Raw genomic sequence first — 13,573 nt, forward strand, 5'->3', positions numbered from 1 at the left:
GGCAGAATCCGATTCGTGCCTGATGCAACGGATCCGTTGCAGATTGTGGCATAACTGTTGTGAGGGATCCAGCAAAGAAAAGGTTTCGTCATGCAATTTTTTTTTTTCTTTCTTTCAAAAAGTTAGGTGATAATGAAAACCAGGATCCTGGAAGGAGAGAGAGTGGGAATGATAATGGATCAGGCGCCCATTGGCTTCCATTGTAAAAAAAAAAAAGACGCTGCCAGATCCGGCGCCCTTTGGTTTTTCGCCGCACATAGCAAACGTTTGTTTGGATGTTGATTTGGGCGGCCACACAGACCTATTTCGCCGGATGAAACGCGAGGCCATATGGCACAATCCGGCGCTAATAAGTCTGAGTAAAAGAACGGATCCTGCGGCAGATCAGTCTTATTCGCAATTCGCTAGATTGTGCCTGATGGCTAAAAACGGATGTGTGAAAGGGGCCTTAAGGACGCAAGGGGAAGTGATGATTAGCAGCTAAAAGGTGAGGATACCCGCAGGGTCCTAAAAGGAAAGCGATAAACCCCAAGCAGAGAAGATGCATAGGATACCATTGAAACCACAGCAGGAAGAATAGAAGGTCAGGGAGCAGTTTGTGTAGCCAAACGCTGTGACCTTCTACAGCCGGATACCACGGGACTGTCATGCATGACCCAAGGATTGTGCAATTCGATGGTATTTGTACATCTATAATATAACTATTAATAATTGCATTGACCCATGACATAAAAATAAACATTACCAGTATCTTCTTGAGAACGATTATCAGATAAGTAACTGGGCGTTGAGCCTCGAATGTCAAAAAAGGAAGTTTTATCTAAGATATGGAAGTTTTATAGCACAATGTTAATGCTTTTAGAATTAAGGCCGTTTCACACATCCGGCGTTTCGCCAGATTACCGGATCCTATACACTCCAGTACAGTGTAATATAGTACAGTGGCATAGCGGCAACCCCCGATCACATGGTGTCATATGACCGGAGCTTGCCGCAGTACCATTATACAGTATTAACACTACTGGAATGTGGCGGATCCGGTAATCCGGCAAAATGTCGAATGTGTGAAACGGCCCTTAGAAAAATGGTGGATTCTGAGTCTAAAAGCGACTCTTGGTTTGTCTACAGCTCGTATGTGGACTTGCAGCTCCGTCTCGTCAACGCACGACACTGATCACTCCCAAGACAATGATATTTCTTGATAGAGATGACGTGGATACTTTATATTGTATCTGTCATTTTGGTTTTTCTTTTGCAGAAATCATGTTTCTGACGAATGAGTCGGAATCCCAATTGAACGTATCCGATGGAACTTCACATCCCGAAATCACGGCACCGAAGGTGGTATCTGCCATCGTCCTGCTAATCACGTCTCTGTTTGGATTGGTCATGAATGTTCTCTACATCTGGGTCTTGAGATTTAGGATGAGTCAAAATGTCAACACCACTTGGTTCCTCCATCTCGTCATCACTAATCTTATCTTTACGCTGAACATGCCGTTTATAGCCGCCTACGTGCTGAAGAATCCGCTTTGGTCTTTCGGAAACTTTATGTGCAAGTTGAATAATGCTTTGATTTATACCTGTGTGCACGCCGCCATCTTCTTCCTCACCGCGATCAGCCTTGAGCGCTTCTTTTTGGTATATTATCCACTTTGGTATCGAAAGCGGATGAATCTTCGTTGGGCTTCTAGCATCTGCGGTTCATTATGGGGGGTGGCTATCTTGTGTAGCTCTCCCTATCTACTGCTGTGCCACGAAGAACAAGAAGGCAACATCGCAGTCTGCTGTTCAGATCTAATCATCTCTTGGAAAGAAGGACGTCCTCAAAAACTTGACCGGGCAACTTCATGGGGCCTTTTTGGTTTCCACTTTGCTTTGACCTTCGTGTTACCGTTTGGACTCTTGAGTATTTGTCATCTCCTAATCGGCCTCAAAATTAGAACGGAACACCTTACCAGGTCCACCAAACCGTACAAACTGATTTTAATAGTTCTGGTCTCGTTTTTCATTTGCTGGACCCCCTATCATATTCGGAACGGGATGATCGTAGAAAAAGGGAAGTTTCCTGAGGATGTATTACAGCTACTGATCGTCCTTACAACCTGCTTTACTTGTGTGAACTCTTGCTTTACCCCCATACTTTATCTCTTCATCGTAGATAGTTTTAATAAAGAGTTCAGGAGATCCGTACAACTTCTTATCAGCTTAGCGTTCCGGTAAGTTGCTACCGCCAGCCATGTTGTTTTATTGTATGTGTCTGCTTACTATTTACTTCCAAATAAAGTAATAATGCGTTGGATAATTTTAGTTTTATTCATTTTCGTTGTACTGGCTTTTACAAATATTCACCCCGGGTTTTGAAATTGGTGGTTTAGTCTCATACCTTTTATGATTGGGGCCTGAAGACTAGAACCCCCCAGATGACCAGAAAATACGTAAATACTTACCTGTAATGTGTTTTTTCCGAACCCATGACTGCACCCTTATATCGTGGTGCATCATGGGTTCGGAAAAAACACATTACCGGTAAGTAATTACGTATTTTATGATTAGGGTCTGAAGACTAGAACCCCCCAGATGACCAGAAAAAAGGGAACTCTAGTTGTTAATTTCCAGAGGAATGAATTGTGAAAGAAGCCATGGGTGTAGTGACTATTTTGTCTTGGGAAACCACCCATAGAGTCAAACGCGGTGAATGTTGCAGAGAAAAATTGCAAATAAGCCCTTGTAATGCCCAGTACATTGTAGTGCCCATATATTGTGCCAAGCTCATGTTTCTAGAGACCTGCACCTCGTAAATCAAGTGGGCTGTCCTCACTACAATAATGTCAAATTGTGGTTTAGACACATTGTGGGGTTTAGGAGGGAAGAAGGTATTTGGCTTTCCAAGTGCTGGTTTTCTGTTAGGGGAAGCCATAGCCCTTCTGCAGAGCCTTTTGTGCTACTAGTAAAGCCCATTTCACACATACGGCAATCTGGCGAAATGCCGGATCTGGCACACTTCAGTACAGTGTAATACAGTACAATGGCATCGCGGCAACCTTTGGTCACATGCTGTATGTGATCGAGGGTTGCCGCGATGCCATTGTACAGTATTACTCTGTACTGGAGTGTGCCGTATCCGGCAATCCGGCGAAATGCTGCATGTGTGAAACGGGCCTAACATAGAGGCTGCCTATATTTCTGTTAACATGATGGCGGACCTGAGTGGGGACTTGTTTTTTGTGGATTGAATTGAATAATGCTATTGAGGACGATTTGGCTAGGGAATGTTTTGGATAAGTTCACATTTATCCTGTGCTCTATGCTGAGCACTTACATTAAGGCTTACATCTACATCTCGACATGCGATTCCGGTGAAACCTCGATGGACCAATTCACTGAGTCAGCAGAGTTAAGGCCCCGTCACATGCTATGATATATCTAAGGATATGTCGTCGGGGTCACGGAATTCGTGACGCACATCCGACATCGTTAGAGATGTCGTAGCATGTGACTCCTCCGAGCGACTGTGAACAAGCAAAAATACTCTCCTTATCGTTGCTCGTTGACACGTCGTTCATTTTTCATAAAGTTGTTCCTCCTTCTGTGCGCCGGTTGTTCATCGTTCCCGAGGCAGCACACATCGTTCCGTGTGACACCCCGGGAACGACTAACACAGCTTACCTGCGTCCCGCCGGCAATGCGGAAGGAAGGAGGTGGGCGGGATGTTACGTCTCGCTAATCTCCGCTTCTATTGGGCAGCCGCTGTGTGACATCACTGTGACGCCGAATGTCCCTCCCCGTTCAGGAAGAGGATGTTTGCCGCCCACAGCGACGTCGTGAGGGAGTTAAGTACATGTGACTGGAGTAAATGACTTTGTGCGCCACAGGCAACTAATTGCCCGTGACGCACAAACGATGGGGGCGGGTACGATCGCACGATATATAGATGCATATGATGGGGCCTTTACTGCGGACTCTGTTTGGACTCAGTTCAGTGGTGTCCGTCTTTTCAAAGGGGAACAAAACATGTTGGCTGCACTTCTGTGTACATCTAAAAAGATGGACTCCGTCGGTCACATGTCGGTTCAAAGTGACTCCCTTTGCCTCATTACAGTGAATTTTCCATTCGGAAAAGCCGATTTTAGCTGTGGTTGTTTATTCTGAATACAAAAGATCGCAGTATTGCGCGGCTCACATTTATCCTGCGCTCTACATTGAGCACTTTATACGTAAATCTCTGAAAATTGGGATTAAATCAAAATTTCCCAACGGAAAATACACTGAGGCAGACGGAGTGACTTTGAACTGACCTGTGATCCGGCGGTGCCCATCTTTTCACGCGACTTTTATAGACATACACAAGTGCGGTCAACAACAATTTTGATCCCCTTTTGAAAAGACCGACACCGTGGAGCAGCGGCAAACTGAATCCAGAGTAACTGAGATACCAAATATGTGTGTAGATGGGTAGGTAGCTGGCTTAGTGGTAGAAAACAAAGAGTGGTTATTAATGGCACATACTCAGATTGGGCCAGGGTTACTAGTGGGGTGCCACAGGGGTCTGTATTGGGCCCCCTACTATTTAATATATTTATTAATGATCTGGTGGATGGTTTACAGAGTAAAATATCAGTATTTGCAGATGATACAAAACTATGTAAGGTAGTTAACACAAAGGAGGACAGTTTGCAACTACAGATGGATTTGAGTAAATTGGAGAATTGGGCTGAAAAATGGCAAATGAGGTTTAACACAGATAAGTGTAAGGTTATGCACATGGGAAGGAGAAACAGATGCTACGATTACTTACTAAATGGGAAACTGCTGGGGAAATCAGACATGGAAAAAGACTTAGGCATCTTAGTGAATAAGAATCTAAATTGGAGTGCCCAGTGTCAGGCAGCAGCCACCAAAGCAAATAGGGTGATGGGATGCATTAGAAGAGGTTTGGGGGCACGAGATGAAAACATCATTCTCCCTCTGTACAAATCACTCGTCAGACCACACTTGGAGTATTGTGTGCAATTTTGGGCGCCGGTGCTGAAGAAAGACATTACTGAACTTGAAAGGGTTCAGAGGCGAGCTACTAAAATAATAAATGGAATGGGTGCATTACAATACACGGAAAGGTTATCAAAATTAGGTCTATTTACTCTAGAAAAGAGAAGACTTAGGGGAGACCTAATAAATATGTACAAATATATCAGAGGGCTATATAGAGATCTCTCCCATGATCTGTTTGTACCAAGGACTATGACAAGAACAAGGGGGCATTCTTTTCGATTGGAGGAAAGAAAATTCCTACATCAGCATAGAAGAGGGTTCTTCACGGTAAGAGCAGTGAGGCTCTGGAACTCTCTTCCTGAGGAAGTGGTTATGGCCAACTCACTGAATGAATTTAAGAGAGGAATGGATGCATTTCTGGTTAGCAAAAGTATAGAAGGTTATAAATAGCATAATCTTACAGGTAGATAGAAGAGCGACCAAGATTATTAGAGGAATGGGTGGGCTGCAATACCAAGACAGGTTATTAAACTTGGGGTTAGTTAGTTAGGAAAAACAAAGGCTTAGGGGGATCTAATCACAATGTATAAATATATGAGGGGACAGTACAGAGACCTTTCCAAAGATCTCTTTACACCTAGGCCTGCGACTGGAACACGGGGGCATCCGCTACGTCTTGAGGAAAGAATGTTTAATCATAATCACAGATGAGGATTCTTTACTGTGCGAGCAGTGAGACTATGGAGCTCTCTGCCGTATGATGTTGTAATGAGGGATTCACTAGTAAAATTTAAGCAGAGCCTGAACGCATTTCTTGAAAAATATAATATTACCAGTTATGTATATTAGATTTTATGACAGGGTGTTGATCCAGGGAACTAGTCTGATTGCCGTATGTGGAGTCAGGAAGGAATTTTTTTCCCCATTGGAGCTTATTTGACACATTGGGGTTTTTTTGCCTTCCTCTGGATCAACATGTTAGGCTACAGGTTGAACTAGATAGACTTAGAGTCTCCCTTCAACCTTAAAAACTATGAAACTATGAAACTATGTTTACTGGGTTTTGTTTATTCAGTATACATTCAGTACTTATTGGTATCCTTTTTTTGTGCTCTTTATGTTGTGATTTCTTTTAAAAAATGTAAAAAAAATTTTTTACTTGGTCACTTCTCTGCGACATTAACTTTTAAATACATTGATTGCTCATGCATTGCAGTGCATCAGCATTGCAATTGATTATAACCGGCAGTTTTACACTGACAGAAGACTCAGACCATGCTTTTGGCTTTCCATAACTTGGTGATCCGGAGGGTGTCACCGCGTATTCATGACTACCTCTGTTGCCATAGGCCAACAATTGGGCCCCCGTGATCATATCAAACTCACTCTCCCAGCCCTTAAATGCTGTGATCACTATTGATTGCAGAATTTAGTGGATTAAACGGCCAGGGGCGGCGCAGGGACTTCTCCTGGGTGTGAGAGCCGGATCTTGGCTTTCACATAAGCTGAAGTCCTCGCGACGCTCATGGTGGCACAGCCCCTGTGCCCATGCGATAGCCATGACTTACACCATATGTGATCGGTCAGGAACCTCTTCCCAACCGTGACTTACGGCATTGATAGTGTTAGGTTCTCGACCGCCATACTAAAAGCGTGGCTTTCATTCTTAGTCGTGGTGGTGCAGAACTTTGACCGAGAGCCAACTGTGATTACACACGATGTTCACTGTGCCGTGAGCAGTGACTACAGTCGCGCCGGCGGCTCCCGGGACCTGCAATTTCAACACTATGACCGGTCACCTCTTATAATGCTGTTAACCTGCAGATTAACCCTATCTGTAGCGTAATATCGAATGTCACCAGTTCCCTTTCAAGCAGATAAGAAATTATCTATTTCGATTGCCGGAAATTTCTTCCATTGTGCTTGATTGATTATCTCCATAAACCTTTTTTGTAGGGGAGAGGAGTTTAATTTTTTGTCTACTGTCCTGTCAAGTAATATTTGACTTGTAGAGATAAGTAATCGATTCCATGCAAATCACATTTGTGTTTGAGCTTTCAGAAATTTGCAGGATGCAGCAAATCCAAAGAATTTGCCAGTCACTCCTGGAGAAACGCCAAACCGTTGCAATCTTCTGCTTAATGTAAAAATAGCATAAAAAAAATAGCTCAGATGATGTAAGGTGCAGCCTTGTGTTTGTCCTCATGATGCCATGCAGCTATCACATTATAGTCCATTTTGAGTGACTATCCTTATCTATCAGAGCCTGTATGAAAGCCGAGGCAGGGAATGCAGCAGCCGTTTTATGGTGAATTTGGATAATGAACAGACATCCCAGCTTAGTAAGAGATAGGGAAGAATATGATATAAAAACCTTAAGGCTATGTGCGCATGTTGCGTAAATACATGCAGTTACGCTGTGCTTTGTAGCGCAGCGTAACTGCATGCGTCCTGCGTCCCCTGCACAATCTATGGAGATTGTGCATAGGCCGTGCGCACGTGGCGTCTTAGAGCGCAGCGCTTCGGCTGCTGCCCGAAGCGCTGCGTTCTAGAAGTGACATGTCACTTCTTCCGTGCGCTTTGCCGGCAGCCCTTGCTATGTCTATGGCAGGAGCTGCAGGCTGAGCGCACGTTCTGGCCGGCACCATGCGCTTCAGAATAGAGCTTTTCAGCTGCGCTCTGAAGCGCACCTTTTCGGTGCGGTGCAGAGCGCACACGTGCGCACATAGCCTAAACATTGCAGATGGTGTGTGACAGCTCACCCGTGAAGAACATCTACCATATGTCTAGCCATAAATGACATTCTAAACACTGTTTTAGCAACAGGAGCTTATAATGGACTGGATACAGTCCTATGGGACCTCAGAATGTATACTTTTTTTTTCTGAAGGCGCCACAATAATTTGCTGAAAATATCGTATTTTCCAGTTTGTAAGACACACATTCCCCCCCCCCCCCACTGGGGCAAAAATGGGGGTACGTTTCACAAACCGCATATGGCTTACCGGCGTTGCAGTGGTGACGCAGGGACAGCGATACGGAGAGCTCGATATGGGTGTCACTGAAGTGGAGCAGCTCTGGAGGGTCAGTGTGAAGCAGCAGAGGGTCTGCGAAACTACGGACTCATAGGGTGTCACGGCGGCGGGCACTATTAATCTTCCTGGCTGGCTGTGACGAGGTGGTGTCGCGACTCAAGAGGGTCAGTGTGCGGCAGCAGAGCAGATACTGTGGGCTCATGGGGTGTCGTAGCAGCGGGTGCCATTGATCTGCGGGCTGCTTTGAATTGCCGGCGGTTGATACGATTGACTTCAAGAAAATAGCTGTGATCTACGCACACGCAACCTCCATGGCCATTTTCTTGACGTTCATCATGTTAAGGGCCAGTGATTGATTTGCCTGCGGACTGCAGGCTCCATTCAATGGCGCTTGCCGCCGTGATACCCGATGAGCCCGCAGTATCACCGACCCTCTGCTCCGCACCCCCTCCAAGCCCGCCGACCGATCATTGGTGCCCACCGCTGTGACATCCCACGAGTCTGCAGTATTACTAACCATTCTGAGCCGTGGCACCCCCTCCTCCGAGTCCGCAGCATGGCCTACCCTGTTTCCTGTGACCTTCCTGAGCTGTTCCACCACCGCCGCTTCCAACTGGTGAGCTAATCTAAGAGGCACTAGGATTATAAGATGGAACCCTATTTTAAATGTAGAAATTTATTTATTTTTCTCCTTCAAATTTGGGGTGCGTCTTATAATCCAGTGCGTCTTATAAAATGAAAAATGCGGTAGATTTTTTTTAAAAAAAATTTGGCAATTCTAGAAAATTTAAATTTGAAAACATTTGCTAATTTCTTGGTGTGCCGGTCCTTTGTGACAGATGAACGTTGCAGGAAAGTGACTTGAGTCAGGCCTCTGAATAAAATAAATGTTGTGGCTGGGAATTTATTCTGGATCTTGAAGACCTTGTCATTGGGAGCAGCGCAGGAAGACTCATCCTGTTGCATAGCCACAGAACACTGTACTGGGAGGACTAACCACAATCTTGATTGCATCTGTTGCCTGTGCTTACGTGCACTGGAGGAGGACATTTTCTTTTCAGATATTTTTTTTTTTTTTTACCCAATCGTTATTTTCTTCAGCGCTCTATTGGGAGACCCAGACGATTGGGGTATAGCTACTGCCCTCCGGAGGCCACACAAAGCACTACACTAAAAAGTGCAAGGCCCCTCCCCCTCTGGCTATACCCCCCCGTGGTATCACGGGTTCTCCAGTTTTAGCTTTGTGTGCGAAGGAGGTCAGACATCCACGCATAGCTCCACAGATTTTAGTCAGCAGTAGCTGCTGACTATTTCGGATGGAAGAAAAGAGGACACATATAGTGTCCCCAGCATGCTCCCTTCTCACCCCTGGATGGTGTTGTAAGGTTGAGGTACCTATTGCTGGTACGGAGGCTGGAGCCCACATGCTGCTTTCCTTCCACATCCCCCTGAGGGGCTCTGAGGAAGTGGGATCCTGCCGGCCTCAAAGCTCTGACGCCGGGCTCCATCCACAGACCCATTTGAACCTGCTGGATACGGAGCTGGAGTACCGTTCAGGGACATGGCCCTGCACCATTACAGGTACTCTGTGTCCCCGTACACACAGGCACAGCACACTCCAGACTTGCTGGGTGTGCTAGTGCGCCGGGGACAGTAAAGGGTTACAGTCACTGCAGCTTTGCTGAGTGACTTTGTGTTTTGGGAACTACCGCGCCGGACGCTCCGGGAGCGGCGGCGCGGCTGGGACTTGTAGTTCGCCGGGGACTGGGCGCCGACCGCGCTTTTACGGCGGCGGCGCTTATAACTCCAGTCCCCGGCTTCTGCGGCCTAGTGCCGCTTCGTTCCCGCCCCCTCCCTGTCACTCAGGGAAGGGGACAGGCGCTGAGCAATCAGCAGCGCCGAGGGCTGGAGCCTTTTTACATGCTCCAGCCCTCTCACTGCACTCTGTCGGACGCCGGATTCCCGCTCTGCCTTGGGGGCACGCCCACGGCCCGCCCCTACTCACACGAGCTGGGGAAGAAGCCGGCAGCCATTACTGCAGAGCTCGGGGCACCAAGGCAGGACAGTGGCGATCATACACCCGCTTATAGGCGGGCGGTAAGGGCACACATAGTGCTGACCACGATATAACTGCAGTGTATACATGTGTTGTTTTTAACTACATAGGTCGCTATATGCCCGCTTGGGGAGCGACACATCAGCAGCAGGAAAGCAGGTGTGCTAAAGCACAGGCTTTCTAGGCTGCTTGTTTTGCACGACTGAGGTGTTCATTTGTGTTTATGCTTATGTGCTATACATTGCACTGTACAGTCGCTAGTCTTAGCTATATTCTTCTGGAATGGCTAGACTACAGCAGCAGAAAACCAAGGGTGCTGGGGCACAGGTTTTTTTCTATGCTGCTTGTATTGCATGGGCTGCAGTGTGCATTTGTACTTGTGCTTGTATGCTATACATTGCACTGTATGGTCACTCTTCTGGGCTATATTCCCCTAGATGACTAGTCTACAGCAGCAGAAGAGCAGAGGTGCCAGGGCACAGGCTTCTATGCTGCTTGGATTGCATGTGCTGCAGTGTTCATTTGTACTTGTGCTTGTATGCTATACATTGCACTGTAGGGTCACTCTTCTGGGCTATATTCCCCTAGATGACTAGTATACAGCAGCAGAAGAGCAGGGGTGCCAGGGCACAGGCTTCTATGCTGCTTGTATTGCTTGTGCTGCAGTGGTCATTTGTACTTTATGCCTGTATGCTATACATTGCAATGTACGGTCACCAATCTTGGCTATATACTTCTAGATAGCTAGTCGGCAGCGGCAAAAAAGCAACACAGTTTTCAGTGCTGTTTTTACTACATGGGATGCTGTTCATGACACCGTCCCATTGTGTGCATGCTCCCCTGTAGCACGTCGTCTGCCGGGGTCTCTAGCACTTCGTCTGCCGGGGCTCTACTAGTTGTGGCCAAAGAAACCTCCTGTCAACCCTGTCCATGGACAGGGACGGAGTAGTCATAATATAGAGACTTGCACCCATGGGCAATCTACTTGAACAAAAGGCAGCTCTTCAGGGCTTTGATACTGACATCGCTCTCAATCCGGATACACCGGGTGGTAACGCCATACGGAATGATCCTATACCGTCCACCAATGGAAGGTTGGATCTTTCTCCCTCAGCTACCCCAGTGGAGATAGGAGACGAACAGGAGAAGTTCCTTTTCAGTGTCTCACGCAGATATTGAGTATTTTTCTGGCCACGCTGACTTCAGAGAAGCAGTCCAGGAACACCACGCTTACCAGATAAGCGTCTTCTCCAAACGTTTTTAGGATACACGTTATCCCTTTTTTCCCCTGACGTGGTCAGCGCTGGACCCAGGGTCCAAAGGTGGATTCTCCAATCTCCAGGCTTGCATATAGAGCCATAGTTGCACTGGAGATGGGGCTTCACTTCAAGATGCCATTCACAGACAGATGGACTCTGGTTGAAATCTGTCTAGGAGGCTATCGGCGTGTCGGTTGCTCCGGCATCCACAGCCGTATTGGCAACCTAACCTTTTCTGCTGTTCTTCGCAGCTGACCTTGAGCAGGGACATCTGTACCGCAGAGGCGTCCGTGACCCCGCAATGTCTGCACTGCGACTTACCCTGTTAATGCTGTCCTAAAAGTACAGTCGAGGTTTCGGTCCTTCCCAAGCTCCGGCAGGTCCCAATTGTCCTCGTGCAAAAGGGCTACAAAACCTCAGACGGGCTCAGATTCCGGCCGGGCTCAATCTCGCCCAAGGAAGGCAGTCGGAGGAACCGCTACCAAGGCGGTCTCCTCAGGACTCTCAGCTCTCTCTCTCTCTCTCCGCATCCGCGGTTGATGGCAGACTCCCCCGCCTTTGGCGACATTTAGCTGCCACAGGTCACAGACCGGTGGGTGACGGACATTGTGCTCACGTGCACAGGACAGTGTTCTGTTCTCGTCCTCCGACTCCATTCTTCAGAACGGCCCCACCTCTCCACCGAGCAGATGCCCTGCTGCAGGCGGTGGACGCTCTAAGAGCAGAAGGAGTGGTGATCCCTGTCCCCCCTCAGGAACGAGGGCGAGGGTTTGTACTCCAATCTCTTTGTGGCTCCAAAAATGGACGGTTCCTTCCGTCCTGTTCTGGTTCTGAAACTGCTCAACGAGCATGCGAACGCCAGGCGGTTCCGGATGGGATCCCTCCGATCCGTCATTGCCTCAATGTCTCGAGGAGACTTCCTTGCCTCAACAGACATCAAAGATGCCTATCTCCACGTGCCAATTGCTACGGAGCACCAACGTTTTTCTACGTTTTGTGATAGGAGACGAACATCTTCTGTTCGTAGCTCTGCCATTCAGTCTGGCGACAGCCCCACGGGTGGGCACCAAGGTCATGGCAGCAGTGGTAGCAGTCTTGCACTCTCACGGACACCCGGTGATTCCGTACTTGGACGATCTACTCGTCAAAGCAACCTCCCTCGAGGCATGCCAACGCAGCCTGAATGTTACGCTGGAGACTCTCCAGACTTTCGGGTGGATCATCAATTTGGCAAGGTCAAATCTGTCTCCGACTCAATCACTAACGTATCTCGGCATGGAGTTTCATACTCTATCAGCCATAGTGAAGCTTCCGCTGAACCAGCAGCGTTCACTGCGGACAGAGGTGCAGTCTCTCCTTCAAGGCCAGTCGCACCCCTTAAGGCGCCTCATGCACTTCCTAAGGAAGATGGTGGCAGCCATCGAGGCAGTTCTCTTTGCGCAGTTTCATCTGCGCCAACGGCAATGGGACATTCTCCGCCAATGGAATGGGCAGTCAACCTCCCTGGACGGGAAGTCTCCCTTTCCCTGACGGCCGAGGACTCTCTGCAATAGTGGCTTATTCCCACCTCATTGCCATAGCCCCCATCCTGGGCAGTGGTCACGACAGATACGAGTCTGTCAGGGTGGGGAGCAGTTTGTCTCCGCCACATGGCTCAGGGGACGTGGACTCAGCAGGAGTCCACCCTTCAGTTCGATGTGCTGGAAATCGGGGCAGGGTATCTTACCCTATTAGCTTTCCAAAAGTGGCTAGAAGGGAGCAGATCCGAATCCAGTCGGACATCTCCACAGCGGTGGCATACATCAACCACCAAGGAGGAACACGCAGTCAGCAGCCTTCCAGGAAGTCCGGCGAATCCTCATGTGGGTGGAGGACACAGCATCCACCATATCCGCAGTTCACATCCCGGGCGTAGAAAACTGGGAAGCAGGCTTCCTCAGTCGCCAGGGCATGGACGCGGGGGAATGGTCCCTTCACCCGGACGTGTTTCAGGAAATCTGTTGCCGCTGGGGGGGGGGCCGGACGTCGACCTAATGGCGTCTCGGCACACCAACAAGGTCCCGGCATTTATGGCACGATCGCGCGATCACAGAGCTCTGGCGGCAGACGCCTTAGTGCAAGATTGGTCGCAGTTCCGGCTCACATATGTGTTTCCACCTCTGGCACTCTTGCCCAGAGTACTGCGCAAAAATCAGATCCGATTGCAGCCGCGTCATACTCGTCGCACCAGA

The 13,573-nt window shown here is 48.0% G+C and overlaps 1 protein-coding gene across 1 annotated transcript; it reads left to right on the top strand.

Moving 5' to 3' along the window:
- Positions 1-1,084: 1,084 nt before the first annotated feature.
- On the top strand, positions 1,085-2,223 carry LOC142255732 (putative G-protein coupled receptor 33). The gene is made up of 2 exons (XM_075327189.1): positions 1,085-1,151; positions 1,259-2,223. Exons 1-2 carry the CDS (start codon positions 1,085-1,087, stop codon positions 2,221-2,223), a joined length of 1,032 nt encoding a protein of 343 aa, XP_075183304.1.
- The last annotated feature ends 11,350 nt before the right edge of the window (positions 2,224-13,573 follow it).

Source organism: Anomaloglossus baeobatrachus, chromosome 11 (assembly GCF_048569485.1).
Source record: "Anomaloglossus baeobatrachus isolate aAnoBae1 chromosome 11, aAnoBae1.hap1, whole genome shotgun sequence".
Lineage (NCBI taxonomy): Eukaryota > Metazoa > Chordata > Amphibia > Anura > Aromobatidae > Anomaloglossus > Anomaloglossus baeobatrachus.

What these genes read in the sequence shown, in the direction of transcription:
- LOC142255732 (XM_075327189.1), top strand. Translation starts at nt 1,085, where the DNA reads ATGGTGGATTCTGAGTCTAAAAGCGACTCTTGGTTTGTCTACAGCTCG. An exon ending in GTATGTGGACTTGCAGCTCC is followed by an intron (nt 1,152 to 1,258) that starts GTCTCGTCAACG and finishes TTTCTTTTGCAG; the next exon opens with AAATCATGTTTCTGACGAAT.